This window comes from Miniopterus schreibersii (genome assembly GCF_964146895.1).
Source record: "Miniopterus schreibersii genome assembly, chromosome: 5".
NCBI lineage: Eukaryota > Metazoa > Chordata > Mammalia > Chiroptera > Miniopteridae > Miniopterus > Miniopterus schreibersii.
Window position 1 is genome coordinate 43,564,241 of NC_138106.1, and position 26,843 is coordinate 43,591,083.

The 26,843-nt window shown below is 39.5% G+C and overlaps 1 protein-coding gene and 1 pseudogene across 3 annotated transcripts; both read right to left on the bottom strand.

The window, feature by feature from the left end:
* LSG1 (large 60S subunit nuclear export GTPase 1) lies at positions 1-26,843 on the bottom strand. Of its 2 annotated transcripts, XM_081139291.1 has the most exons (14): positions 26,296-26,843; positions 24,612-24,738; positions 19,013-19,133; positions 18,754-18,840; positions 18,206-18,292; positions 14,905-14,965; positions 13,107-13,283; positions 10,831-11,256; positions 8,806-8,907; positions 8,513-8,656; positions 6,652-6,775; positions 4,216-4,295; positions 2,938-3,111; positions 1-1,542 (listed from the first exon to the last, which is right to left on the bottom strand). In XM_081139291.1, the coding sequence occupies exons 1-14, from the start codon at positions 26,392-26,394 to the stop codon at positions 1,363-1,365; spliced, it is 1,989 nt and encodes a 662-aa protein (XP_080995417.1). In that variant the 5' UTR covers positions 26,395-26,843; the 3' UTR covers positions 1-1,362. The 2 variants fall into 2 exon arrangements, with proteins under 2 accessions (XP_080995417.1, XP_080995418.1); XM_081139292.1 differs by lacking the exon at positions 13,107-13,283 and having other exon boundaries at positions 26,296-26,446.
* LOC308557894 (enhancer of rudimentary homolog pseudogene) lies at positions 20,403-21,272 on the bottom strand (annotated as a pseudogene). Its single transcript has 2 exons — positions 21,264-21,272; positions 20,403-20,720 (listed from the first exon to the last, which is right to left on the bottom strand). The product of its transcript is annotated as an enhancer of rudimentary homolog pseudogene (transcript).

Sequence of the window (26,843 nt, forward strand, 5' to 3'; positions counted from 1 at the left end):
AAAAAACATCTTTATTGATTTCAGAGAGAGGAAAGAAGGGGGAGAGAGATAGATAGAAACATCAATGATGAGAGTCATTGATCGGCTGCCTAGCCCGCAACCTGGGCATGTGCCCTGACTGGGAATCGAACCCCGATCTCCTGGATCCTAGGTCGATGCTCAACCGCTGAGCCATGCCCGGCAGGGCAATATAACACATTTTCAAATAATATTTTTCTTTTAATTGAATTTACTGGGATGACATTGGTTCACAAAACCATACAGGTGTCGTGTACAACTCAACAAAACATCTGCACATTGCATCGTGCGTCCACCACACAAAGCAGAGTCTCTTTATGTCCCTATTTATCCCCCGTTTGCCCACCTCCACATGCACCCTCCCCTTTCGAGGCAAGTCTTCTTAACTGAATTCATGGGTGAATTGGGTGAGGGTCTGTAAGTCTTCTGATGTATTTTGCAAAACTGTGTATATGGGAACATGCATGTTTCTAAAGAAAGCGTCCATATTTCCCATTTGATTTCCAAAAACATCTATGACCAAAAACAAGGTAATGATCTAAGGGAATGAGGCTCAGAGAAAAAGGGAGACAAAAGAAGTCAGAGGCTGACACAGCTATAACATACTATAAACTGATTTGAATGTTTGTGGCTGTAAAAGGTAAACTGCTGATGTCTGTTGATGGTCGTAAGTACTGAGGACACAGCGATCCCTATGTCTAAAATAAGAACTAGTTGTTTTCTCCCTGTGGGTTAGCCATAGAAAAAACACTTCCCTTGGTAGTAGTGGCTCATGTGATGGTGATTTTCAATAGCCAGCCTTGCTCTCCAGGGGCCTTTAAAAACTATATATGCCAGTCCCTCATTCTGAGACCTGATATGCCTTCTGCCGTATCAGGGGTGTGTTGGGTATGTGTGAGGTTGAGAATCATCAATCTAAATAATGTATTCAAAAGAATCCATCTAAAATCCCAGTCAGGTTTTAGCAAATTAAAATTGTTTATAAAGAATGTGGAATGTCCAAATGGCAATGTATCTGCATAAACCAATAAAATATATTAGTGGCAATTTAATTTTAATCTTTTCAAAAAATTCCCAACCTACAAATTAGTATACATTTGTGTATGTTTACACAAACAGATATACATCATTCTTTCCCCCATCTGAAATTCAGCCTTCCATAGGTGGTTTCTGGGGCTCCAAGATGACTACATTAGAGAGAGCTGGTGCTTCAAGGAGCCCTCGGTCTTGATATTGACGGCTGGTGTGGCTGTGCGCCAAGAGCAGGGTCCGTGCTAGAGCACCACAGGCAGGAGCAGCTTCTTCTCCTCCAGGAGCATAGTGCAGATGCCATTTCTGTTGTGTTCATGTATCCAGGTGCCTGTAGAGTCTACGACTTTTCTCTTTTTTATTTCTGTTGCCATGTTTTTTCCAGGGTTTTCCAGCCCCGCTCTCAGAGCTCACAGTAGGTGCAGTCACCAGGCCACTCCCAGGCTTGTAGCCCATCACAGCCTGGACTCCTTTGGTCAAAGCTCTCACATTTTCCTAGCAAATGAGAGAAAATATTATTTGAGATCTCAGCGGTCTCCTTTAGAGGACATGCACACTATTACTTATGGAGACCTCCAAGACGGTGGACTTCCATCTTTCACTGGTCCTTTCTCCTCGTTACTTAAATGGTAAGTTGTCTGCATTCTGTCTTCAGTTCATTTTTACCCCCCTCAACTTTGCTTAGTTCCACAGCTTCAAATATTAACTATAACTACATTCATAATGTAGTACTAGCTACTTCCTGGAAGTCTCTACTTTGATATTGAAATTCAATCTGCCTCAATCTAAATTTAGTTAGAAACTGACTCTCCATTCTTTATTTTAGTGAGTGGTATAAAGAATCAGCCCAGCTGCCAAGACAGCATGCTCTGTCTTCCTCACCTATCATACACAGTCAGCTGGCCACTAAGTTCTGTTGATCCTAGTCCCTGTAATTTTGTGCATCTATCCCCTCCCCTCCACCTCTCCCCTACTGTTCTAGTCCAGGTGTGCATTAGCTTTCCCTGGACCACTGCAAGACTCTTCTAATCTAGTGTCCACATTTCTACGAGTTCTCTAATAACATTTATTCCTGTCCTCACAAATCTCTGATGTTTCCTTGTAGCCTGGTGAATCACATACAGATTCTCTCACAGGGCACACAAGGCCACCTACAACATGGGCTCTTTAATGACAAACCCCACACTCCCATCTTCATGCCTTTGTTCATGCTACTCCTTCTGCCTGGAAATCTGGCCCTCACCACTCCTTCCAACTGGCACATTTTTATTTGTCTCTCAAAGTTCAGCTTAAATATCATTTCCTCTCTATAGCTCTCACTCACCCATTCTGCTCTCAGCCCCGAGATAACTGCTCTCCAGCCCGGGTTCACAGAGTACTTGACTCATACCTCTGTCCTAGACCTAACAAGTCATGTGATTTGTTAACTTGCCTGTCTCCCCTTTGCTAGAACATGTTTCCTCTGAAAGCAGTAATTGCGTGTCATTCATTTTGATATCGCAGGTCCTGATATAGTAGTTGGCACATAGTATTAAATGCTCAAAAAAGTTTCTCTTAACTTGAAATATTACTCTAGAAACTAAAGCTTAGATACATAATTATAAGTTTTCAGCTTTCTTAGACATGACCTTTAGAAACTTTTTGTAAACACTTAAAACTTCAATTTAAATGTCCTGTATGACAGCAGCAGACCCAAGAAAGAACTTGTAATCTTTCTGCATATTGGTAACTTTTCTTCTAAATATTGGCAGACTTGGAAATAATAACTCAAGCGAGGAGTCACAACCACCTAAGTTCTAGCCCAGTTTTGTCATTTAAAACAAGTGTCCTTCGGTAAGTTGTTATACAAAATGTATTAGATGAGAAATTAAGAAAAACTTTAAAACTTACTTGATGAAAAAAAGTTTTGTCAACAACATTTTCAATCTGTTTTGCTTTTTCATTTTGACCTGGCTGTATTTTTATTCCACCACCACTCCACTTGTTCCCCAGTAGCCGCTGGTGCTGATGCTGGAAGGTCAGGGGCTCTCTCCCGGGAGGGGGATGACAGTACAGGAGTTTACCCTATAAGGACAACACGAATGGTGTCAGTGCATCACGAGTGCCACCTGTTACCCCAGGAGGAAGTCCTCAGGCGAGGCGCCTCCAGCCGGGACTCTGACGGAGCTCCTGCTCTTGGTCAGCCAGCTGAGTTTGGGTCAACTGCAACTGAAGAGTCCTAACAAACTGAGTGATCTTTGTGTTCTAGAGGCCTAGCCTCCTGACGTAGCCCCCAGACAAGAATAAAATCTCTCTTCTCTGTGCTCCTTTTTACCTCATTTGCATTCCTACTAAAGTATGTATTTTTCGGTACACTTGTATGACTATACTTATGATGAATATTTTCCAAAGTGAAAACCAGGACACAACTGGACAGTATGACTAGTGGGACACTGGGCTGCTTGGAGTTGCTCACTGGGTGCAGATTTCCCTCTTCCCGCCATAAACACTCTAAAAACTGTGATTGTTTTTAATGCATCTTCCCATGCTCCACAGTTTTATAAATTGTAAATGGATAATTTATCCATATAAATATTCCATAACTACTTTCTTCCTGAATTGAAGGCAAGAGAATATGCCTGCCCACTTTTATTTTCCATAATAATCTCATGAGATAGGTACTATTAGTTCCTCCTCCACTGACGAGGAAAATACGAAATTTAACATGTCCTCACTTATGAGAATAATAACCTCACAGACTTGTTATGTATTTTTAATGAGATAATAAACATAAAACATTTGAAACTATTCCAGCAGGGTTTAGCTTTGAATAAATGTTAGCTGTTGTTATTTTTGTTACTAGATAAGTATAGGGAGAAAGGCATATAAACAGCTATATTACACGAAAGATTGTGCTAGAGGAGTTGAAAAAAGCAGAGACATAAATTTCTCATTTTCACTGAAGACAGGTGTTCAGAGACCTTCATCTCTTTCATATTATGTTGTCAGTCACTTCACTGATTTATATGATGCTACTAGCTCTCCTGGATTAAGAATATAAATCCAGTTATAAGACAATTTCAATGAGAAAATGTCTCCTTTATAACTTAACAGGTGGCTACTTTCTAAAGTCACACAGTGGAGAAAGACCCAGTTCTTCAAGAGCAGCAAGCAGCAGGGTTCACTTACACTGACATAATCCTTCAGAATGTAGCGTGCAGATCGAGGCTGGTCTGGCTGTCCATGTGCTGTCATGAATCCTCGCATATCTGTGAGGAAAAAGGAATTTTGCAAAACCTAAGTTAGAAGACAGATCATCATAACAAAACAACTGTGGTGATAGAAACAGTGCCCTTTCCCTTACTACACTATGTATCTGTACTCTCTACTTTGAAAAGCCAGTTATCATTGTAGAAAATACTTTGGTTAGCAATATAAAAACACTTGATAACCCAGGAGAATAGATCATATTATTTTATCTGATATCCTAGCACCACATTGTGACGCATGCAACTTCTTTCTACTCCACTTACTTCTCCCATTTCTTGACTTTAAACATTTACTCAAGGAGGCTACCTGTAGAATGCTATGTTGTTAATCTTATTAGCAAAACCAAAAGCAACAGAGCAAGTTTTCATATATATATAAAATCTCCCCACTCTTCTTCCAGTCTCCCAAACATACAACAAAGATCCCTTTAATACTAACTCAATTCAAAGGGAGGAGCAGAGCACAGTGGATAAGAAAACAGGCAGCTAAGTTGGGTTCAAAACTCAGCTCCCTCACATACTAGCTGTGTGTTGGCTCTTTCAGTTTAGAATAGTTAGAATCCTAGAGTTCACACCACACACAAAAGTACATTTAGGCAGATTAAAATCTAAAGGTTTTAAATAATAAAAGATACTACAGAAAAACAGTTTTTATATCCCTTTTGGGATATAAAAGGCTTTCCTCAAGTAAAATGCCAAACCCAATCAAGCAAAAAAACAAAAACAAAAACAAAAAAGAACACAAACAAACACCCCCCCACCCCAGTCTATTAAAATTGTTAACTTCTATAGTGTTCAAGAAACCATCAACATTAGGAAAAACATTTGTGGCACATGTAACAAAGAACTTCTACAAATCAAGACAAAAACAAATAATGCATAGAAATGGCTAAAAAAATAAGGACAGATGCTCAATTTCACTTGCATTTAAAGAAATAAATAAAAAATTATTTAGCAACATCTTTTAAAATTAACTGTCAGAGACTATTCTTTGTGGACCTGCAGATGGTGACCTTAGAAACGTGTGTGGTCATCCCTTCTCACAAACTGGCTTTTCCCTTACTCTGATTTTCTCAGACATTGACTGGAGAGAGGTCTGGATTAGGAAATCTGGGTTCTCAGCAAGGCTGTGCCACTGACCAGACACCACCTTGGGCAAATTATTTCATGCTTTGATTTCAGATTACTTGTTAAAAAGGGGGACCAAGAAGTGGGGTTCATCTTTCAGGTCTCTTCTAGTTCTGTGATTTTGTGACTATATCAGTCTTACCACAAGTGCTTAGTATTTATCCTCTTTCAAGTCTCTCAACTAAGGTAAGTTCAAGGTCTGATTTAAGAGCTGTCCCTACCAAATCACCTTTCTCTCCCGGTAAATATTCAAACTGAACTCCTTCCTGGCTCGTGACAATTCCTTCAAAGGCAGGTCACACACACACAGAAATGTTTCTAACACTGCTCTCTCTTTAAGTAGACACACGTCTCCCCACCCCTTTCGCCCCTCAGACAACCTTTAAAGTTTGTATTTAAGGTAAATAAATCACAATCAACTGGAGAAATGACAGGCTAAGATAACCCCCATGTGGAATTAAGGTAAAACATGGAGGTGGGAGAGCGTGGACTCATTTTATAATGTTGAACAAGGCTTACAAGGGACTGATGGAAGGGGAAGAGGTTCTGTGCCCCTATCCTAACCAAGCTCTGCTCTGTCGCACTCTGAGGGCTTTCCCTTCTGCTCTGGTAAGCACATTCATTTTCTTTCCAACATCCCCTTCCTTCCCTGTTTGAGAGAAGTCTCCAGAAAAAGCCAACACAGCCTCAGATCAGAACCCATGTCTATGCTTGGGTACCATCAAAGTGGTGAATGTCCTACAGGCTTCTCTTTAGAGGCTTGTGGGAACTGTTGACAGGCCCTGTGCTCCCTGTGGGAGCTTTGAACACTGCCCACATCAAGGCCTCCTATATGGAAAGGGCCTGAGACCAGGAGAGCATGGAAGATGTGTCTCCCCAGGGAGTGATTTCTGTGATGAAGGTTAAGAAAGGGCAGATCTGGGGAAGAGGCAAAGGATACAAAGCACCTCCTTCTTGAACTTCTAAAAAGCGCTTAACACACTGAAGTAAAATACCACTCAGGTAGCACTCAGTCTCCCTCCTCTACTGTTGGACCCCGAAGCCATCACCTAACCAGCTACCTGGAGGCCACTTTATAGGCAAGGCCAAAAGAGAACACAAAAATATCAACCTGAAAATGAGATAACAAATGCTAAGGAAAAATTCTGGATTTGTATCTCTGCAGAGGATTGTTTTCTCATTAACTTTATTACTTTTTGTTCATGTTTTAAAATAAATCACAACTCACATCCATAAGCTGTCAGCAGTTCCTCTGAAGTTGGAGGTCGATGGGGATCTTCATCCTCTCTAGGCTTTATGATAGTAATGCCATAAGTAGCTTCTAAAACATGTCGTGGAATATTCTGACAAATGTAAGCTTGTCAAGGAAACCACTGCCTTGAACTGACCCCTCCTCCCCCTGGTGTCTGGCACACATGTGTAAGAACACGGTACGTCAGCACTTCTGTGGCAAAAACTCTTCACCGCTCCACAAGAGTAGTTATTCATTAATTTAAAGACTTTTCCCTTTCAAACAAAGCCTTATGCACCAATGATCAATCTCTACCAAATGAATCCTTTTAAATAATTATTAAAATATTATCTCTCTGAAATACATCTTAAAGATGACACATTTTTACCTAAACAATCAATTTGTGAGATTATCCTAATTCGAACATAAAGCACAAAGAATTTTTGTTTCAAATCCTTATGACTATATAAGCAGAGGTTATTTTTCTCTCCCTTGTCTAATTACCCATAGATTTTTCTTAATCCACTTTTGACATTCTATCTTTTACCAGTTACTCATGTACATGCTGCATATCCCTGACAGACTGAATCCTGGAAGGGCGGGATCCGCATCTGACTCAGGCCCGAATCCTCCATAGAACCCAGCCTAACCAGCTTGCAATAAATGTTCTGAGATTCATCCAGGTTGCTATAAGTAGATTTAGTGCATTCTCTTTTTTTCTTATTTTTCAATTAGTTTACTCTTAGTATTTTTGGATTAGTTTCAGGTGTACAGCATAGTGGTTAGATAATCATATACTTTATAAGATGTTCCCCCAATATTTCTAGTACCCACCCAGCACCATACGTATTTATTACAACAATACTGACTATATTCCCTGTGCTGTACTTTATGCATTCTTTTTAACAACTGTATTCTATTTTAGAGATGTATCATATTTTATTTATCATGACAAATGAATTCTTACTCATTATTTCTTATAGAAAGAGAAAACAAATTGGGGTAAACAAAAAGCTGTGGCCTTAAGTGTAGTCATTAAGAGTCTTGTCAAGAATCGTGCAGGGCCTGGGATTTTACCCTACTTAAAAACTAATAAATTAGTGTGCCAGGTTTCATGGAGTCTCTCGTCTTTTGCCAGCACCCACAAAACAGCAAACCAGTAAGATTAATTTGTAAGCTTGTAAGCAGGGATCAATCTTAGATTCTGCAGTTCTTAACAGATCTATCTTTGAGTACGTTTTCATAGCAGACACTAGCCTAGTTACTTCATATAAGTTAATTCATTATGCTGCTAAGAGGCAGCTAAGTTCCTAATCTTTACTTACTGTGAGATCTCAGGCAAGTTATTTCACTTCTTTGTGCCTCAATTTCCTCAATAGCAGTACTCACCTCAAGGGCTCTACTGAGAATTAAATGAGGTATTACTTGGTAAGTGTTTAGCAAAGTACATGGCAAGCATTCAATAAATGTTAGATATAATGATTAAATTCTCATAATTGGCTGTGAGGTAGCTATTATTACCCTCATTTAATAGAAAAGGAAAGACTCAGGAAGGTTAAGCAAGTTTTCCAGGGTCACCCAAACAGTCAAATAACAGTGTCAGGATTCAGGCAGATTTGCAATTAAAGGCTGAGATCCCAGCCTGGCTGCCCCGCTGCAACCAGGATGTGAGGCTCTAACTCTGATGTCCTGATGCTATCTCATTGTATAAACTTGGGCACAGCACTAGTAAGTATTTTAGATTTTCCATTCTCAGATATCAGTCCTGAAAACATCAAATGCAAGGCAATGTCCAAAATAAACTTGAAGCCCTAACTCACACATAACCACCTGGGTCTTTACAAAGCAGGAAGGATATTAATGATATAGGTGGAACGTGATCTCTCATCTGGTCAATTGGGAGGATTCCATTGCAAATCATCTCTGCCTTGGTAGATACAAAGGATGGCATCACCAGGCCTGGGCAGTCACATAAGCAGAGGCCAGGTTCCACAAAGAGAGTCTGAAAGACAAGTCAGAGGTTTATGCTGGGCACACAACAGAGGAAGGGAAAGAAGAGCAGCACATGAGTAGCACAGAACTTCAGAAAATACCCAGAGGAAGGAACCGGCTAAGAAGGAAATACAGAGACCAATGCTGTAAAATAAATACCTGAAAATGCTTGGTGTGACCAGGTGTGGCAGACACAGATACTTTCTTGTTGCCCATGATAGTGTTGATTGTTGAACTCTTACCAACATTTGGGTAGCCTACCTGGAAGAGACTCAAAAGTTACTGAATAGTCAAACAGCACATTTGTCAAAAATCCAAAGATATTATATAAAAAGTGGCAACATAAGCATAAGCATTGGGTTGCTTCAGGAGATTACTTGAAATATATGCTGTTTGTTGTCAGACATTTCCCTCCCTGTGGTATGGGTCTATTTATTCAGATTTGTCTCCAGTGATGAACAGTACATTTTATTTTTATAGGTTTTTTGCTATAACAGCAGATGCTACAGTAAAATCACCACCTTGTTCCCAGCTCTTCCCCCATCTTCTCACCTACCGGCATATCACTGTTCCCACTGGATCTTCCACACTGGGTGAAGTTGGGCATCACAGATATATTCATCACCACAACATATAATTATTTTTAATAACATTACCAAGTTTCTGTCTCGCTAGCCAAAAATTTCAAATGACACAATGAACTGAGGTGGGTTATCAAGCTACTAAAACTCTTCAACTACTCTTGGGTTCTGGGTGAAACACTATACCTCTGCCTCTCGCCACCTAACTATCAATAAATCTGGAATGTCATGTTGCCACAGATCAGGCAGGGTAATAATACCAAGGAACAAAGTAAGTTCTCAAAATGACAAACTTTTTGCTCAAATTATGTTGCATTTTTTCTATGCTTTTTCTCATGCTTTTCCCCAAATTCTCCAAATTCAATTCACTCTCTTACATGGTTTCAAGAATCCTCCATCAACATGACAGGAAGATTATAAAATACTGATCCCATTGAATATAAATTCCCAAACTTTCCACTTCTATAACAAGACTTAAAATGGACATACTCCCACCATTCTAGTCCTAAATCACTACTCTTCAAACGTCAGCCACACTCAATCACATGTCACTTCATGAACACACTTTCCCATTCCTCCCACTCTGCTTAAACATTTACCACCCTTTGTCTGCCTGGATGTCCTTCCACTGTCCCTTGTCAAAATCATATTTGCTATACTCCTATAGCGTATTAAACTTACCCCTCTCTAACTCTCACCACTTGGATTACAAAACCTATGAGGGTGGGACTGTGTCTGTCTTGTCTACCCTATCTATACATGGCTAGGGCCCAGCAAGATGCCTGGCACAAAGCAGGTGATCAAGAAATGTTTGCAGAATGAGGAAATTAACCTCATTCAGGATTTCTACAGTGAGAAACTAAAAAAGGGAGGGAGGCTGCTTCACATTTCTATAAACGTGAGAAAGAAATAAAGTACCTCATAGAGAAGCTGGGATTTCTCGTACATGTGGAAATTTTACTTTCCTCCAATATTTTGTTCTCCTGGATAGAAGATCTTTAAAATAAATCCCTTCTGTAACATTTTACATTTCCTTAAAGACATGGAACCATATTGGACCCCCTTGGGGTTTGGGCACTTTCCACAGCCACCTTGGAATTAGGGTATATGTAGTCAGAGATGTGATCTTCTTTCCTTATTTGTAGGTTTATGCAACTAAAGCATTTATCATATTTTCCCTGGCCCTAAGATGCTGGGATTCTCCCTAATATGCTTTTGGAATATTTACAAGTTGGCAAGGATCACAGGATGCCAAAAGCCTATCTTACCTAAAGGTAAGAACATTGATCTAGAAATCCGAAGACAACCTTAAAAGCTCTTTCTAGTATCCCTTGGTAAGTCACATGACAGGCAGGACCGAACTGGAAAGACTGGGGAAGGCTAATATGAACAGGGCTGTAACCAATGTAAGCCTTGAGAAAGTTCCCTCTTTTGAGTTGAGCTTTACCTGTCACACTGCCTACTCCCACAATGGCAGTGGGCAGTAAGAGGGGATTAAAGGTCCCTACAATGCCTGATTGGTCTCCAGGGTTCCAGTGCAGCTACCCAAGGATGGAGAACAAAGACCCGCATGTGGTAACGAATTTATGACATTTCATCTTACCAGTCCAACAGTAAGGTGCTCCTCTTTCACCTTCTTCCCAGTGTGCAGCTGCTTAAAGATCTCCAGTAGCTCCTGCTTTGATACCAGATGGCTGAAATTGCGTGTCTGCCTCTTCTGCGGGGTTTTCCTGGCCTGTGCCTCACCATCCACAGCACAGCTTTCCTCCCAGCCCTGGCCATGGGCTTCTTCATTAGGGCTGCTGTCCTCTTCCGAACACGTCTGCCAATCCTCCTCCTCCTCCTCCTCCTCCTCTCCCAGACAGTCCTCATACTCACTGTTGTCTTCATCACTAGTGACAACTTCACTAAGTGACAGAGGACCCCTGTCTAGATGTCGAGGCTCACCTTGTGGCATTTCGGCCTCATCGCAACTGGAGTTTTCAAAGTCAGTTCTGTTGGCTTCTTCAGCATCTCCATTTGCTTGTTCCTGACGAAATAACAGAAAACAGAAAAGTTCAGAAGTGTGTAAGTGCACCTTTTCGCTCCAGTGAAAATACTCCAGTTGGTTATCTAAGATGAACACAGGACAGGAAAAGCTATGAAGGTGACAAAAAAGGTAACTATAGAGAGGAGGCAATGCAAGCCTTTCAGTGCAGGGCACAGCCACAGAATCCACAGTGGTGCCCTCGGGGGAGAGGAAGAGTGGTGGACCTTCACTTTACACCTTTCTGTATTACTTGAACTTTGTACAGTAATATGTATTACTTCTGTAACAGATAAATCTTTAAAGAAAGTGAAGGTTTAGGAAAGTCTGTGCCAAGCTGAATTCTTTGGCTGTATATTATTTTGCAATGGGCTGCAGAACAAAATAAAGCATTTCTCATTAACGATAAAAGTTTCTTCTCTGCACAAAGCAAAAGGGGTTTAATTTGTAATTGGAGCTTCATTTTACATTTGCATTTTTCAAGAGAGTGGTTTGCATGTTTAAGGAAACTGCTATTCTTTTATAATTGCCTTTAATAAATCAAAGCACTGTGGAGATAGTTGCCTGTGTGTAAAATGCAGGAGCAACAAAACTCAACTCCTGTGTAGAAATTATTCAACAATTAAAGATTTCCTTTAGAGAAAGATAAAATTATGTACTATTCATGGAAGTATTAATTCTTCTGAATAGCTACTGATAACAGCAGAAACAAGGCAATTTACAGTATTACTAATTCGTACCAACACAGATGAAGTGGTTTGGATTTAGAAGTGATGTAAATAAACCTTGTATCATTTTCAAATAATCTACAGTGTTAGAATGAACAACCATCACAGAAGGGGGCATCATGAGCTCAGTTAAATAGGTATCCTAAATGTTAGGAAAGTGATGTAAACAAACTGTGAGGGAAAATAGGTATGAATTCATGATAATACCTGGCAACTCAAAAAGAAACATGGAATTGGAAGCAATTTCTATGCTAAACAAGCGATGAATGTAAAGAAGTCAGTGTGCTCTTCTGAATCATTTTAAGGTTCGGAGAAAAGAGGCAGAAGACAAGAATGTGAACCTGTGTGTGTATTAGAGAAACTAAAGCTATAAGTAGTTTAGGTTCAGGAAAAGTGATAATGGCAACAAAAGGACTTTGTGGTAGTTACAAAAATCACTACTACTTAAAAGGAATAGTAATATCCAAGTTAAGGTAAAAACAAAATGACAAACTTTTTCTATATATAAAGATAGGATGAGATCTGCCTAAGTCTTTTCTTTTAAATATTTGAGGGAGTTGGTTGTTCACAGCTTCAATGAGCCAAAAGCATAATCTAGCTCCTCTGAAAGGGGGTGAATTAAAACCACACACACACCTCTGAATTCCTTCAGATTTAGAGCTCACTAAATTGTGAGCTCAGCAAAGGGCAGGTGTTGCATTCACTGCCCTAGCTCAACACGCTGAGTGACCAGATGGCTAACAAACAGGAATAAGAGATAAGGAGAGGAGGAGGACAGGAGAAAAGATATTCTTTTAAGTCTCTTCCAGTTCTAAGATTTTATTACTAATTTCTTTTCACAGTTAGTTATTATTTTTATTAGAAAATAAATCTCAAATTGTTTCTTTAAAATTTGGGTTAAAAAATATTAAAACGAGTATCAGTGTGTAACACAGAGCCATGGGGACAGCAGAAAAGTCGCCCTGTGACCCGTTTTTCTATAGGTCTCCCTCCTATCATAGCACTTAGGGAAAAAACAACCCCCCCAAATTTCCATAAATCTCCAATAAGAAACAGCAAAGCACACTAACCAGAAACTGAAATCCTCTTCCCTGAAACCCAACCTGGAAAAGTGCCGCAGGTTACCTTAGGGTCAATAATCAGTGGGACGGCTTCAGCCAAAGCTGACCAGAAAATAACCTTCACATTTTCTTTTTCAAAGTACGTGGCCCAGGCACTCCGCTGCTCAGAAGTCAACAAATCTGCCTTATTTATCAGAATAACATTCTCCTTCTCGTCATCTATTTCTTTCACATAACATTCCTAGGCAAGACAAAGATATTTTAGGAAGGCCTCTTCAAAGAGGTAAAAATTAGGCTAATTATACTGAAGGACCCTCCCTCCCCCAGCTATAACTAAAAGTTTTTACTGTCCCAGGATTTTTTTTTAGGTTTTTAAAGATAATTTATTTTGAAACAATTTCAGATGACAGAAAAAGTGCCAGAACAATACAAAGAACTCCTGTAGTCCCTTTGACCAGATGCCCCGATTGTTAACATTTTGCCTCATTTGCTCCATTGCTCACTCTTCTTTCTGTGTGTCTATCATCATTAGTCTTTCTCTAAATTTTAAGAGCTGGATGTCCCACCACCCCTAAACAGTCCAGAGTGTCTCATTTCTGATTTAAATGTTTTTAATCATAGCACATTCTGCTGATCCTCTCAGTAAGCTCTGAAAAGAAGTTAGGTCACCTATAGAAAAACATTTTAACACAACACAATTGGAAGGGGTAAAAAGAAATGCTTCCTGCCATGCTGAAGTACAGCAGGTCCTTTTGTCTTTAAAAAATGTAGTTCTTTTCTTTAATAATACTGAACTGTTTTTGTTTTTTTAATGTTTTATCTTTATTGTTGAAAGTACTACAAACGTTCCCTTTTCCCCACATTGATCCCCTTCACCCTGCACACCTCCAGGCCTTCGCCACACTACTGTCTGTGTCCACGGGTGATGCAAAAATGCATATAAGGTCTTAGGTTATTCTCTCCCCCCGTCCACCCACCCGTGCCTGCCCTCTTCCCTTTGAGATCCCTCAGTCTGTTCCATGCTTCTATGTCCCTGGATCTATTGTGTTCATTTGTTTATTTTTGAACTGTTTCTTTTAAACAAAGTTAAAAATCTGCATAACTAGATTTGTCAGCCAGCAGGGACTGTATTTCAGCCACATGACAGCCAACAATATTTAATGTAAAAATTATTTTTGAAGTCTAAAAGAAAACCAAGACACAGTAATTGAAATTAATTCGCAGGTTTGGCTCTTCATTAGGAAATACACCAGAAGTACAAAAGCTGACTCCAAAAGAGTTTCACCATTAAGATTCTTGTTATTCAGCAGTGGATTTAAAAATAATCTGTACTTTTACTACTATGGTCCTCAGTAGGAATACTTCACAGGTATACAGTGTGTTATTAATTCAAAGCCCGTATTACATCATGTCATGTGGTTTTCACACCTTATTACCCCCTGTGGTGCTTATAAACTTAGTTTACTTGTAAACCACTACAGGGGTAATAACTAAGTGTGAGAAAACTTAATGGGATGGATAAGAAGTAAAGTAACCAGGAATATGTTAAAGTAAGTAAAATGCCCTTTTGACTGGTGTCTCAAAAAATGAGAAAGGCAAATGTCTATTAACAAAGTGGTTCTAAACTAAAAGGTGGAAAGTTCATGTTAGTGTTTGTGCCTTTCTGCAAACAGAAACAACTGTCTGAGAAGAGAAAACATCTGTCTAAAGAGTCGTATTATGCAAGCTCCTGACCTGGGGAGGCCAGTTAAACAAAGCTAGCGAGTACAAAACGCTTGCCTGGACGGACTGCTATCAGTCATGCTGCCCTCCCACTGCTCCTCCAAGCACATTAAATTTGAATCTTGCCACATTTTACTTACCAAATCCTCACATCTAAACAGGAGTGGGTTTCGAGCATCTACTATCTGGACCACGATATCGCTGCAAAACAACCGTGAGATATTCCAATCATTGTGAAGTGAAAGGAATATTGACCATATAGTAAGAGGAGCAAATACTTTCCATATATTAAGCATGTGACATATTTAACTTTTTAAGGTACAATTATTCCCAGTTTATATAGGAGGAAACTAAAAAATTTTAGCTGTTATCTTCTAGTAACCTCTCCTGGAGAGATAAAGAGAGATTATATATTCAGTACTTAATCCATACTGTATTAAGGCTTCAAAGAAAACCATAATATATCTATCACCTGCTGACAGTTGTCACTATCAAAGCCTACATCTAGCAAATGATCATCCACCCACTCCAAGAATGGGTTAAGATGGCAGAATCCAAAACAGCAAAATACCAACTTAAGTTGCCATCCTGAAGCAAGAAGGATGAGTCCAACTTCTTCAGTCACATATAAAAACATGTAGCAATAAGAAAACTTTCTGCTCTGGCCGGATGGCTCAGTTGGTTGAAGCATCATCCTATGCACTGGAAGGCTGCGGGTTCAATTCCTGGGTAGGGTGCCTATGGGAGGCAACCAATCAATGTCTCTCTCTCTCTCCTCCTCCTCCTCAATAATAATAATAATAATAAAAAGAAAACTCTACAATTGAGAGCAAACCCCTTGAATCCTTAAAAAATGTGGTGGGGACTACAGCAACCCAGCTTTGCAAGAAAATAAACACTTCACTGGGAGGACCCTCCCTTCCTTCAGCTTGTTTAGGAAAGGTGCTTTTTTAAGGACCAGCTGAGGCTGCTCCTGGAAAGGAATAAGCTGCAGATGTTCCACCTGCCACCTTACAGCAGTCTCCCCAAATCTGTATCCAGTTAGCCTTTTTTGAGGTAACTCTTATGCTACCATGCTGAATACCAATGATATGCATGACATCACGGTTACCATTCAGGGCAGGGTTTTTGCCAAAGTGCATTTCCTTCAGAACAGTTAAATTTCCAGCAAAATTGTGTGAGTCAAAGGGACTGAGAAACTTGCTAACTTATGATAAATTGTTTTTAATAAGCTGTTTTTAAATACTCAAATTAAGCAGGTCCTAATATTTTCTTCTTTAAGGTAATATCTACCACTTTCAAAACTGTGAGGATTTAAGAGTAATTGCAAAAATGACTGCAAAAAATGGACAAAGCCTAATGAACTAAAATTACAAGGTCCACAAACTTTATGTCTACCTACTAAACATGCAGAAAGACTAAGAAAGAATAATCAGCTCAGAAACACCAGTAAGAAAAGACAAATTTAAGAGATAAGAGAAAGAAGCTTTGTGTGCTGAATTAGGAGGCAGAAAAAAGTGCCAACTATGTACCAGGAAGGGTTTACGCAACACAACGAAAGCGCCTGTTACTGGAATACAGTGTTCTGCCCTCGGTGCCGCAGCAGTTTCCTGCATTTCAATAACATGTCATACATCAAATCTTTTCTGATAACTACTTTCGAAATTAAAGAGGCAGATGGCTTAGCTGCCTGTTACCAAATGGAGGCATCTGCTATACAGAAAACACCAATAAATATTTCCTGCTAAAAGATGCAGCAGTAGTCACTTTATTGATACTATTTCTATGTAACTCGGATCTACACTTCCATGTAAAATACACTATATTCATGGAGGAAGAAATATGTTCTCTCTTATAAAAAGAGAATATCACATAATAAAAACAAAGCAAGTACCACTGTAAGCCAACTGAGGCTAACTAAAAGTTTCAACAAGCACAGGCTCATGGTGGGGAAACCAACTGCTTATTTAGGGGCATAAAAATCATGTAAAGGGCAGTCCTGTTAAACACGGAAGAACACATGTGGTTACCTCTGTTCCCTGTCAAAACCTACAAAAAGGAAAGTAAAGGCTGGAGCTCATTAGGACAAAGGAAGAACAGCAGCTAAGAAATGTCAAACCAATAAGAAGCAAGTCTGTACAAGCCAGAAGCCAGAGAAAGCTCAGGATTAGAAGCATCGGATCTAGCTCTCAAGGCAAGGGTGAGGCATAGCACTGGGACCAATCTGAACAGAGAGCTCTTAGGTCACTCCCTGTTCCATTCAACCAGGCAATCACACCCCACCCGGTTTACAAGTTTAATCCAATTCCTGTGGGTTTTTTTTAAAATAACAATGCAAATGTGCTAATATTCTTTTCCGAGAACCAGTCATCCTGCTTCCTAATGTTCTTACTGGGTATATTTTATGGATTTTAAAAAAAATAGACTGAAGGTTTCTTGTTAAAAAACATCATTTCTAATATAAGGATCATTTATGGAGTCCGTCTAAGAAATTCAGACATTTTAAAGAAAACAAAAACCTTTTAACCATACCAGTGATTTTCAACATTTTTCATGTCATGGCACACATAAACTAATTACTAGAATTCTGCAGAACACCCAAAAATATATTTTTTGCCAATCTGACAAAAAAATAATAAAAAAAGGAATAATTTTGATTCATTCACACCAGATGGCTACTGTTGTGTTGGCTGTTATTTTTTCATTTGACAATCTAAGGGAAAAGAGGTCAGTGCCCCTGACCAAATAGTTCGGTACTACATGTTTAAAAAATTCTTGCAGACACTGATTGAAAAAAGCTGAACTATACCAAAGAGGTGAGATTGGAGAAAACTGATTCATCAATTTCTAACCATCAGGACATGAAAAAGACTGGAAACCTCCCATTCTTAACTTATCAAAATCTTTCTCTTTTCAAATCCCAACCAAAACAAATCACCCCTTCATTTCCAATCCTTATCAACTGCTCCTTCCTTTGCTATGCCTTGACCATCTGCAACACAGAAGGAATCACACTCTGCTTTGTACTTTACCAGTACTATGTCGTCGGAGAGTAAAGACTGCATTTCATTCATCTGTGTGCTCTGGTGCCTGGTGCATTGTTTGGCCTTCCCCCCATAATATATTTGCTCTTTGCAGGCAGACACTTATCCCTTTTTATACCCATATTTTCCATCTTACAAGTAGAAACTCAATATACATTTGCTGAAATAACTATAATTGCTTCAGAACTCATCTTACAGAAAATGCTTACTATTCTCATAGGCTTATCAATGTGTTCATCTAATAACAAAAACCATCTATAATTTTAAAAACTTTCAGTTTTTATAATAATTCTCAGTAGCCCTTTGCATAGCTTAATCCTGCTCCCCTCCCATCTCTGGGCCTATAAACATATATTAACACCGAATCTAATATAACACCACAACATTGGTAATTTACCTTCTTTCAATCACCCTCCAGAGTTGGCGCCAAAAGTCCAAATTTCTTTCAAATGGAGTCAATATCAGCTTTTGTTCCTCTTCTAGCCTGGCTTTAAAATGATAAGTTTATACCTTTGCCAGATTATAATAGGTTTTGTAATAGAAATACTAAATTCATTGCATTAAAAAATAAGTACACAAATATTAACTGTCAAATTATTTTTATATACTTTCTGCTGAGTCAATAAGAAAATCAAATTCAGGTTTTACACTTAATCTATTTAAATCCTGGAAGCTTATCTATCAAACAAAGTCATATTTCTTCAAGGCATTTCTTCCTGGAGGAATGCTCCAGAGCAGTAATCAAGCAGGAATGCTTCAGAGCGACTAACAGCTGGAGAAGGGTATAAAAGGGAGAAAGGCCAGGAATGGAGCAGAGTAACCAACTCACTGTCTTTGTGCAAGGAGTCACGTGCAGCCAGCAATGCTATCTGCACACACACCAGTTTGCATTTAAAATGCCTGACTTGGAATCCAAGGCAAATCTTCAGACAGTCTAACACTCACCGGACGAGCTGACGTCTCCATTCTAGAAAGTTGTCTTTCTCTGCCTGCTTGAGTTCCTCAGGGCTTGTTTTTTTGTCCCACTTTGGTCTGAAACAATCACAGAGGGGAAAACACTCCATGAGTTATCAAAATAAAACAGGGGATTTGGATTTAATAATGGCAACTGAGGAGAGCAGAAAAAAATGAACACCATATTAAAATGTTTATACTCAGTGACCTTGTTATGCCTTGTAAAGTCCTGCATTCGTGTTCAACTCACCTCCTTGGAATACATAAGAACTGTTTGTTTTCTTCATGGAGCTTCTTAATTCTCTGGCTCTCCTCAAAAGACAGCAGTCCAGTTTTAGCCTCAGGAAGCACAAACTTAATATTAAGCTTCTCTGTTTATAGAACAGAAAAGAACTGTTACTTTAGGAAGCAATATAGATATTGAATATTGGTTGTTACTTCAAAAACTAAAAACATGAGCACCTAAAACAGATTTTTTATTTTGATTCCTCTAGCCTTGGATAAATTATAATTTCCAAATGAAGTTTTCTACCAAAAAAGAATAAAAGAAAAGATCTTTATTGAAGTTTTCAAAAGGTCAAACATTTTTTTCAAGTACTAATTTTATAAAAATTCCATTATGGTAAATGCAGTAAGAGTGGGAAGAAACTGTAAAGATATACTACAACCAATCTTTTCATTTTACAAGGGAGAATAATTGTAAGCCAATGGGAATGGGTGAGGAAGCAAAGATTCAACAAATCTCACTCCAGTTAGAAATGGTGAACTACTACACTACTATAATTTAGATAAGATATTTATGATGAAAACCCACAATTAATGCCATTATTTGAATTCAAAGGAATAAAATAAATGCACACACCCCTTGAACTAAATAGTTGATCATTCTTTTCCATTAATTCCTCCTTCCAATGGTGATGTCGCACCCAATGTCCAACCATTATAAATACCTCTAGCCCCTTGACTCTTCCTCTTTCCCCAGTCCATCATCCAAATCACAGCTTCACTTCTTTCCCTATTTGGCCACAGCCACATACATGGTAGATACACTCGACCACTCTGACTGAATATCAAAATTCATTACTCTACTGCACCCACTCACTCCCAAAACTCCACCCATGGATAAAGCCAACTATCCTTTCTCCTCATTTCAGTAGTGATGCTATGAGTGCTGCTACAAGTAATCATACAATAATGCAACCACCTGTCTCTGAACTGTGTTTACTACCAATAGTTGTTGTTTTTTAAAGTAAAAAACATTTGTTTTTCACTAAGACTTTATCTCAGGACATAATTAAACTGTGTCACCACTCCCCACCCCAACTTGAAGAAGGGTTAGTACAGTGAATGTTATAAAGCAGATATGAAATTTTTAAAGGATTATAACCAACATTAATTGACAAAGAACAACTTCCTTCTAAATCATAACAATGTTTAAGTAAAAAAACAAAAAGAGAGGAGAAAAAAGGGGGGATGGGAGTTCAGATTGAACAAGATCCTCACATTTCATCTAACACATTCAATCCTGGCTAGAGTGTACCAAAATGGAAACAGGGTTACTATAATACAAAACTTCCACTACAGATGGCTGTACACACCTGTGTTCCAAGCCCACCCCAACCCCAATGCTTCCAACACAACTATTTCCCGGCCTGTTGGGCCTGCTGACGAAGGAGCACATAGATCTCTTTAATCCAATATTTGTTATAAGTCTGGTATGTCTGGGTATCAGCTTGATAAACAAGACAGCTGAGGTCTGCCAGATCATCAACAAAATCAAACAACTGGCTGATATCGTCTGTGATAGAGGGGCTGTTGGGATTCATTCTGTTCAGATGTTCTTCATACATTTTACAAACGCCTCCCATGCATTCATTCACTGATTCATAGAGTTAAGTTCTGCCTTCTGGCCTCTTCGTAGGCTGTACCAGTAAAATGGTGTGAGACGTCGCACCAAACTATTTCGATGCAGCCGCTGCCGCGACCACCGCCACACACTTACTACCAATACTTTTGACACCAAAGATGTGGGTTACCCACACCAACAACCAATTCTCCAACTCTCCAAACACCAACTGGGTGTCCTACAATTCCATTCTATTCTGTTAGACTCCATAGGTATAAGGGCTCTGTCCCACAACTTCACTTTAGGTGCCAAATCTCTGAATGGGTTTGTATGGAGGCTTCATCACACAAGCATGATTTACTGGTGATTAACTCAATTGTTAGAACCTCCACAGGTGGGGGTGGGGAGGTCCTGAAAATTCCAACACACTAATCACCAGGTTGGTTACTATGATAACCAGCCTCCCATGCAGAAGTAACCCAAGGGCCCACCAGTCACCTCATTAGCACAAATTCTCCTCTACCCTCTATCACTCATGAAGTTATAAGGGTTTTAGAAGCTTTTTGTAACAGAAACTGGAGATGAAGACCAAATATATATCTTCTTATATCACAGTACCAAACCTTATTTGCTGAAAATAAGATATGAGTGCTACCTGTGCCATCTTTTAAAGAATAGAGCCCCCAGTGAATATTTAGCATTTGTCATTTTTCACTCCTTTGTTAGGTCAGACTCATTTGAGAACTTACTTAAAAACTACAGAACATCACTACATCCCAAAATAGCACATATGTACACATAACATGTTTAATTTTGCATGCAATCCTAGGGACTCACAGATAGCTGAAACTTGAAGTCCCCAGGTTAAACTGTTCCTGTGTGTCCAGCAAACAAGTGTTGTCTGCAGGACATAGAAAATTGTGAAAAAATTCTACCACCTCTACATTGTTAAGGAAAAGGAAAGAAGGGTATAAAATAAAATTTAATAAGAAATTTTAGTGAATTTTCAAAAGGTTTGTGAAGGTCTCATTAAGTAGGCACAATTAATTAAATCATTGATCCTTAGTGATTAAATCTCCAGCCCCTCTCCCCTCCCCAGAGGTTGGGCTGAAAGTTCCAACTCCAATTACACCCAGTTCTGTTTGAAGACCAACTTTCATTCTGAAGTTATCTAGGCATCCCCAACCACCAATTACCACAGCATACAAAAAGACATGCGGATCACTCCAGAGATTCCAAAGATCTTAGAAATTTTCATGTCAGGAACCCAGGAAAAAGACCAAATATATATATATATCCTATTATATCACAATATCAGTATCACTATAAGTGTATGGGTTCAACATCAGTTAAGTCCCTAAGACTTTCCATAGAAGGAAGAATATTCTTCTATGTTCTTGGTTTATTTCTCCCATTCCCTAAATTGTAAATGCTCTCTTTCAACTCCTTCCTCCGCCTCTGCCCACTTTCAAAAGGTGGCCTTCTACCTTAATAAGAGAAAAATTCAAACTCTTAGATATGCACCCTTTCAACGTTTCATCTACACATTTCTCAGTGTGTGCACTCAACCTTTAGCTTCCTTTTTTCAACTTCAGAGAAAGCTGCACTCCTTTTGTATAGAGTTAATCCTTCCCAACTTTGATTTTGATCGCATTCTATCCCCGTCTCCTTCCAGATTAAAACTTTGCTCCTTTCCTCATTAATCTCTATTTTCTTTGGTTTTAAAAATTAGCTTTTACTTACACATTTATCTAATACATAAACTCTCCTTGTAAAAATTCAACCTTAAAGGCACACATTTTCTCTGACCAACCCCCAACCTTCTTCCCACCCTTTCCCTTGAAGTTATTGACTAAATGTGTAGCTTTCCAAGTTTTTTTTTTTTTTCTCCCTCCCACCATAATATACACATACATATACGGATTGGTTGGATTTTTTAAAAATAAATTTTTAATTTTTCAATTACAGTTGATATATATTAGTTTCAGGTGTATGTATAACATCGTGATTAGACATTTATGTAACTTATGAAGTAATCACCCCAGTAAGTCTAGTAACCAGGTCAGATTATTTTTTTAATGCATTGACGAAGTAACCGCTTGAGCTAAAGCTGCCCTATTTTTTTAATGCAAATGGTACATACTATATGCACAATTCTGCAATTTTGTCTTTTCATTTGACAACTGGTCTTGGAGATCCTTCTCATTAGTATCCAGAAATTTACTGCATTCTTTTTAACAACCATATAGGATTGTATAGCATGTCCATACCAGTTTATTTAGCCATTTTCCCACCTATTGAACATTTAGGTTGTTTCCAAGTATTCACTGCTAAAATATAGCATCATCTGGGAACTTGTTAGGAGGGCAAATTCTCAGGCTCAACCCACACCTACCAAATCTCCAGAAAAAGAGCCCAGAAATCCGTGTAACAAGTTTTTCAGAAAATTCTAATGTTCACCAAAATTCGAGAACTATTGCTCTAGCATAGATACTAAAAAGTGGAAATGCTGGACATGGGACATGCACTTTAAATTTGTAATAGTTACTGCCAAACCAAATGCTATCTTTTCAACCTCTTCCTCTCTAACGGATCTCAAACCATAACCTATGTACATGTTAATATTAACCTTGATCTCACTCTCTCTCTTCTCCCTGCCATAGTCAAATATCTCGAAAGAATACAACACTCTCATTAACACTTCCACTCCTTTCTTCTCTACCTCCAATTATGGCTCTACCACTCCTCGCTCTTCTTCACTTACTCCACCACCTCCACAAAGTCTGGTTTATTCTAGCTCCCTAACAATACCCTGTTTGTTTCTTCATTCCTTCATTCTTCTGCTACTACAACTTTAGTTCTGGTCTGTTTCTCTTGTTGGACTAAAACAAGTCTCCTAACTGGTGTGCCTAAGATTCATCAGTAACCTTTAAAAAAGATTCATCAGTAACCTTTAAAAAAAATATGAAATGATGTTCAATACTTGTTTAAACCCCTTAAAGACTCCTTTAAAGCCCTTACTCTCCACAGGACCTGGCCCTTGCCCACCTCCTCATGCTCATCACATACTGTCCCTGTGTACTTGAAGGAACAGTGAGGCCAAACCTCTAACCATTTTCTGAACAATGTAGGCTACTACTCACATCTTGAGTCCCCTGCCTGTCCCTGTATAACATCCTGTGTCATCTCACCTGTCCTTCTAATATTTATTCATCTTTTGAGACTCAGCCCCAGAATAAAGCCTTCCCTGACCAGGCCTAGTCTTCCTTCAAATAAAAAGGAATACTAACTCCATCTTTTATGACCCCATTGTCTGCTACAGACTTCTTTCAAAGCACCTAAGACAAAATTTGCAGAGCCAAAATTTGTCTTGTTCCACATTGTACTCTCAGTAACCAGTACAATGCCTGAGAGCAGCTGAGGCTCAACAAAAGCATTTTGAACGAGTGAATTTGCTAAACAACTTAATAACATTTAGAATAATAAAAGAGCAACAGAAATAATAGTTTATAATGCTATCTCTGTGCCAGGTACTCTTCTAAGTGCTCAGAAACACATACAAAAAAACAAGGGAGAGTAGTGATTAAAACAAATTACATGCACCGAAAATTCCACTATAATGTGTTGACAAGTACTTTAAAATACAATTCAAATTGCCTAAGTAACAGCAGCAGGCCCAGAATTTTGCTACTAACAATGGTATCAGAAACTATTCTGGAAAATGCTGGTATTGTCCACCATAATATTGACTGGTCTTTTCCCTATGAAAGATTAGGTTTCTTAAGCTTGATATGATACTGTATAATCTGAAGTGTTTCTTCAGAGCTGAATTCTGAAACTGTGGCACATTATGCTTCTGGGATACCTGACTTTGGGCTAAAGACAGCTTATTTATGAGTTTAATAGGGTCTGCAAAAACGGTTCCAAGTAGATTTATTTGTATCTAGCCAGCAAAGACTGAAATGTGACCAGTGTTATATGCACTCAGCAATAAACAACTTACCAGCTACGAACTCTGTTCCTGCAAGTTCTGCAGTTGCAAGGAAGTCATCAAGGGAGCTCTGTTCAGTCACTGACTGAAGATTAAGACGACCCCAATCATAGCCATCATTGAGTTCACTGGTGTGCAACTGTGAATAAAACAGGGTAAAAATACAGCTACTCTCTTCTGCTCTTGACATCCAAACTAACTCTAACCCCCCAAGGAACTAATATTCTGTGGTCTTGAGTGTGATGTCAGCACCTTTAGAGTCAATACTAATAATAGCTAACATTTAAATGAGCTCTTTCTTACCTCATGATAGGCACTTTCCATTTATTATTTAATTTAATTTTCAAAATATTTTAAAGTAAATTTAATGTGTATTTTATGTGATGAGGAAATATGCTTAAGTAGATAAAAATAGATTGCCTATAGTTGCAGCTAATAAGTGATAAAGATAGAATTTGAACATAGACTCTCGGTCCTGGCAGTCACAGTTAAAATTTTTTGATGAAGACCCACAGGAAGTTTCACAGTAAGTGATCCAAATGCTGTGATACACAGCAATACAACTGTGTACCATTTAGAGAGTAAAATGGAAACAAAAGAATTCTAAAACAAAGTTACATTACTACATGTAATACACTCTGATATTCTGAATTTTTTTGTTGGTTTAAAAAAACCTCTAGTTGCCACCTACTTAACTGATTTCCAGACACAACCCAGAGTTTGATAAACACCATCCTAGTCACATGCTCATTACAGGTAGAAATAAATGAAGAAAAAACCCCCAAAACTGAAGGTTAAAAGGTTTGCCCAAGGCCACAGAATCAGCAAAAATCAGAGTAAGGATTAGAATCCAGTTCTTTAGAATTCATATTCAATCTTCCCATCACTTCCTAAAAGCTACACTAATAACAATCTGCTTCAAAATGAACTGAAATGATCAGTAATCTAATGTCCAGAGTACATTTGACCTGATGAGTATTAATGAGCCAGAATGCTGCTCACTCTGCATATTATACGGATGGAAGGCAGGTGGTGACAGTGGCACATGGACAGTCAGACAGGGGCATCTTTGACTTCGGCACGGATTCTTACTGAGGCCTTAGTGAGTCTCAAACACCTGGGGTTATGAATGGTCAAAGTAACAAGCACAAGTCAAACTGCGTCGTCCATTTTTCAAGGGTCCTAAAACTATGACCGTTCCTAGGCCTGGGGCACTATGAGGCCGGCCACATCCTGGAGATGAATTGTTCATCTTTGAGCGGCACTACTAGGAAATAATAAGAGTGAAGCAGGGATTAGAGAGAGGCTGTATTTCTAGTAGCAACTAGCCAATCCTGGAGGGTCAATTCTTTAAACCAATACAGAAAGAAGTAGTATTTGTGTCTTTCCTGCTTATAACTTCCAAAAGCTCCCAGGGCTTATAAGGCAAAAGCTACTTTTTAACAGTAAGACCCTTCAAGAGCTCACTCCAGCCTCAACCAACTAGTTCTACGTTTAAGCCTCCACCTTCGTGCCCTCAGTCCCTCCTAGGAGGAGGACCTGCTCTCAGCCTGGCAGCAGTTTACACTTATCCTTCAAGAGCCTACTTAGGCGTCACTTCTTGGAAAGTTCCGTGACCTCTGACCCCAGGATTGGCCGCATTCACACTCGCATAACCAAACGGAACGGCTGAGAAAGATGACAAGACCTGTCTTACCCACGAGTCGGCGCGACGCTGGCCACGGCTCCGCTGAGTCTGATGGCGGATAAGCGCCCGGCCGAGGGACGCGGTACCCGGCGCTTTCCTCCGGCCCATCGCAGCGCGGCGGCCAAACGGACTTGCGCCGCCCCACGCGCACGTTTTCCGGGACTCAAGCCCTCGGTCCCCGGAAGTGACGTAAGAGCCCAAGTAGGGAAGGCCCGCGTTGAACGAAAAAAATGAAATAGCTTGCTCGAAACTGCCTTCTTCTATCTCGAGTTGGTCACTATTATAGAACACAAATCTAAAGTTTCTCCGACACCTTAATTTTCTGTAGCTGTCTCTAATACTATCTCGAAGTTTGGTAGAGCGGTGGAATCAAAGAATGGTACCTTCCAGACGTGTGCTGCCGTCTTCAGCGTCCGGCGAGGAACCGGGGGAGCTAGAGAACAGTGCCGCTGGTACTGGGGTACGGGCCGGCTCCCGGCCGCCCCGCCCGGGAAGGCGGAGGCTCCGGGAAGGAGGCGCCGAGCCCGCGCGAGGCGGCGGCGCCTCCGGGCTCTTCT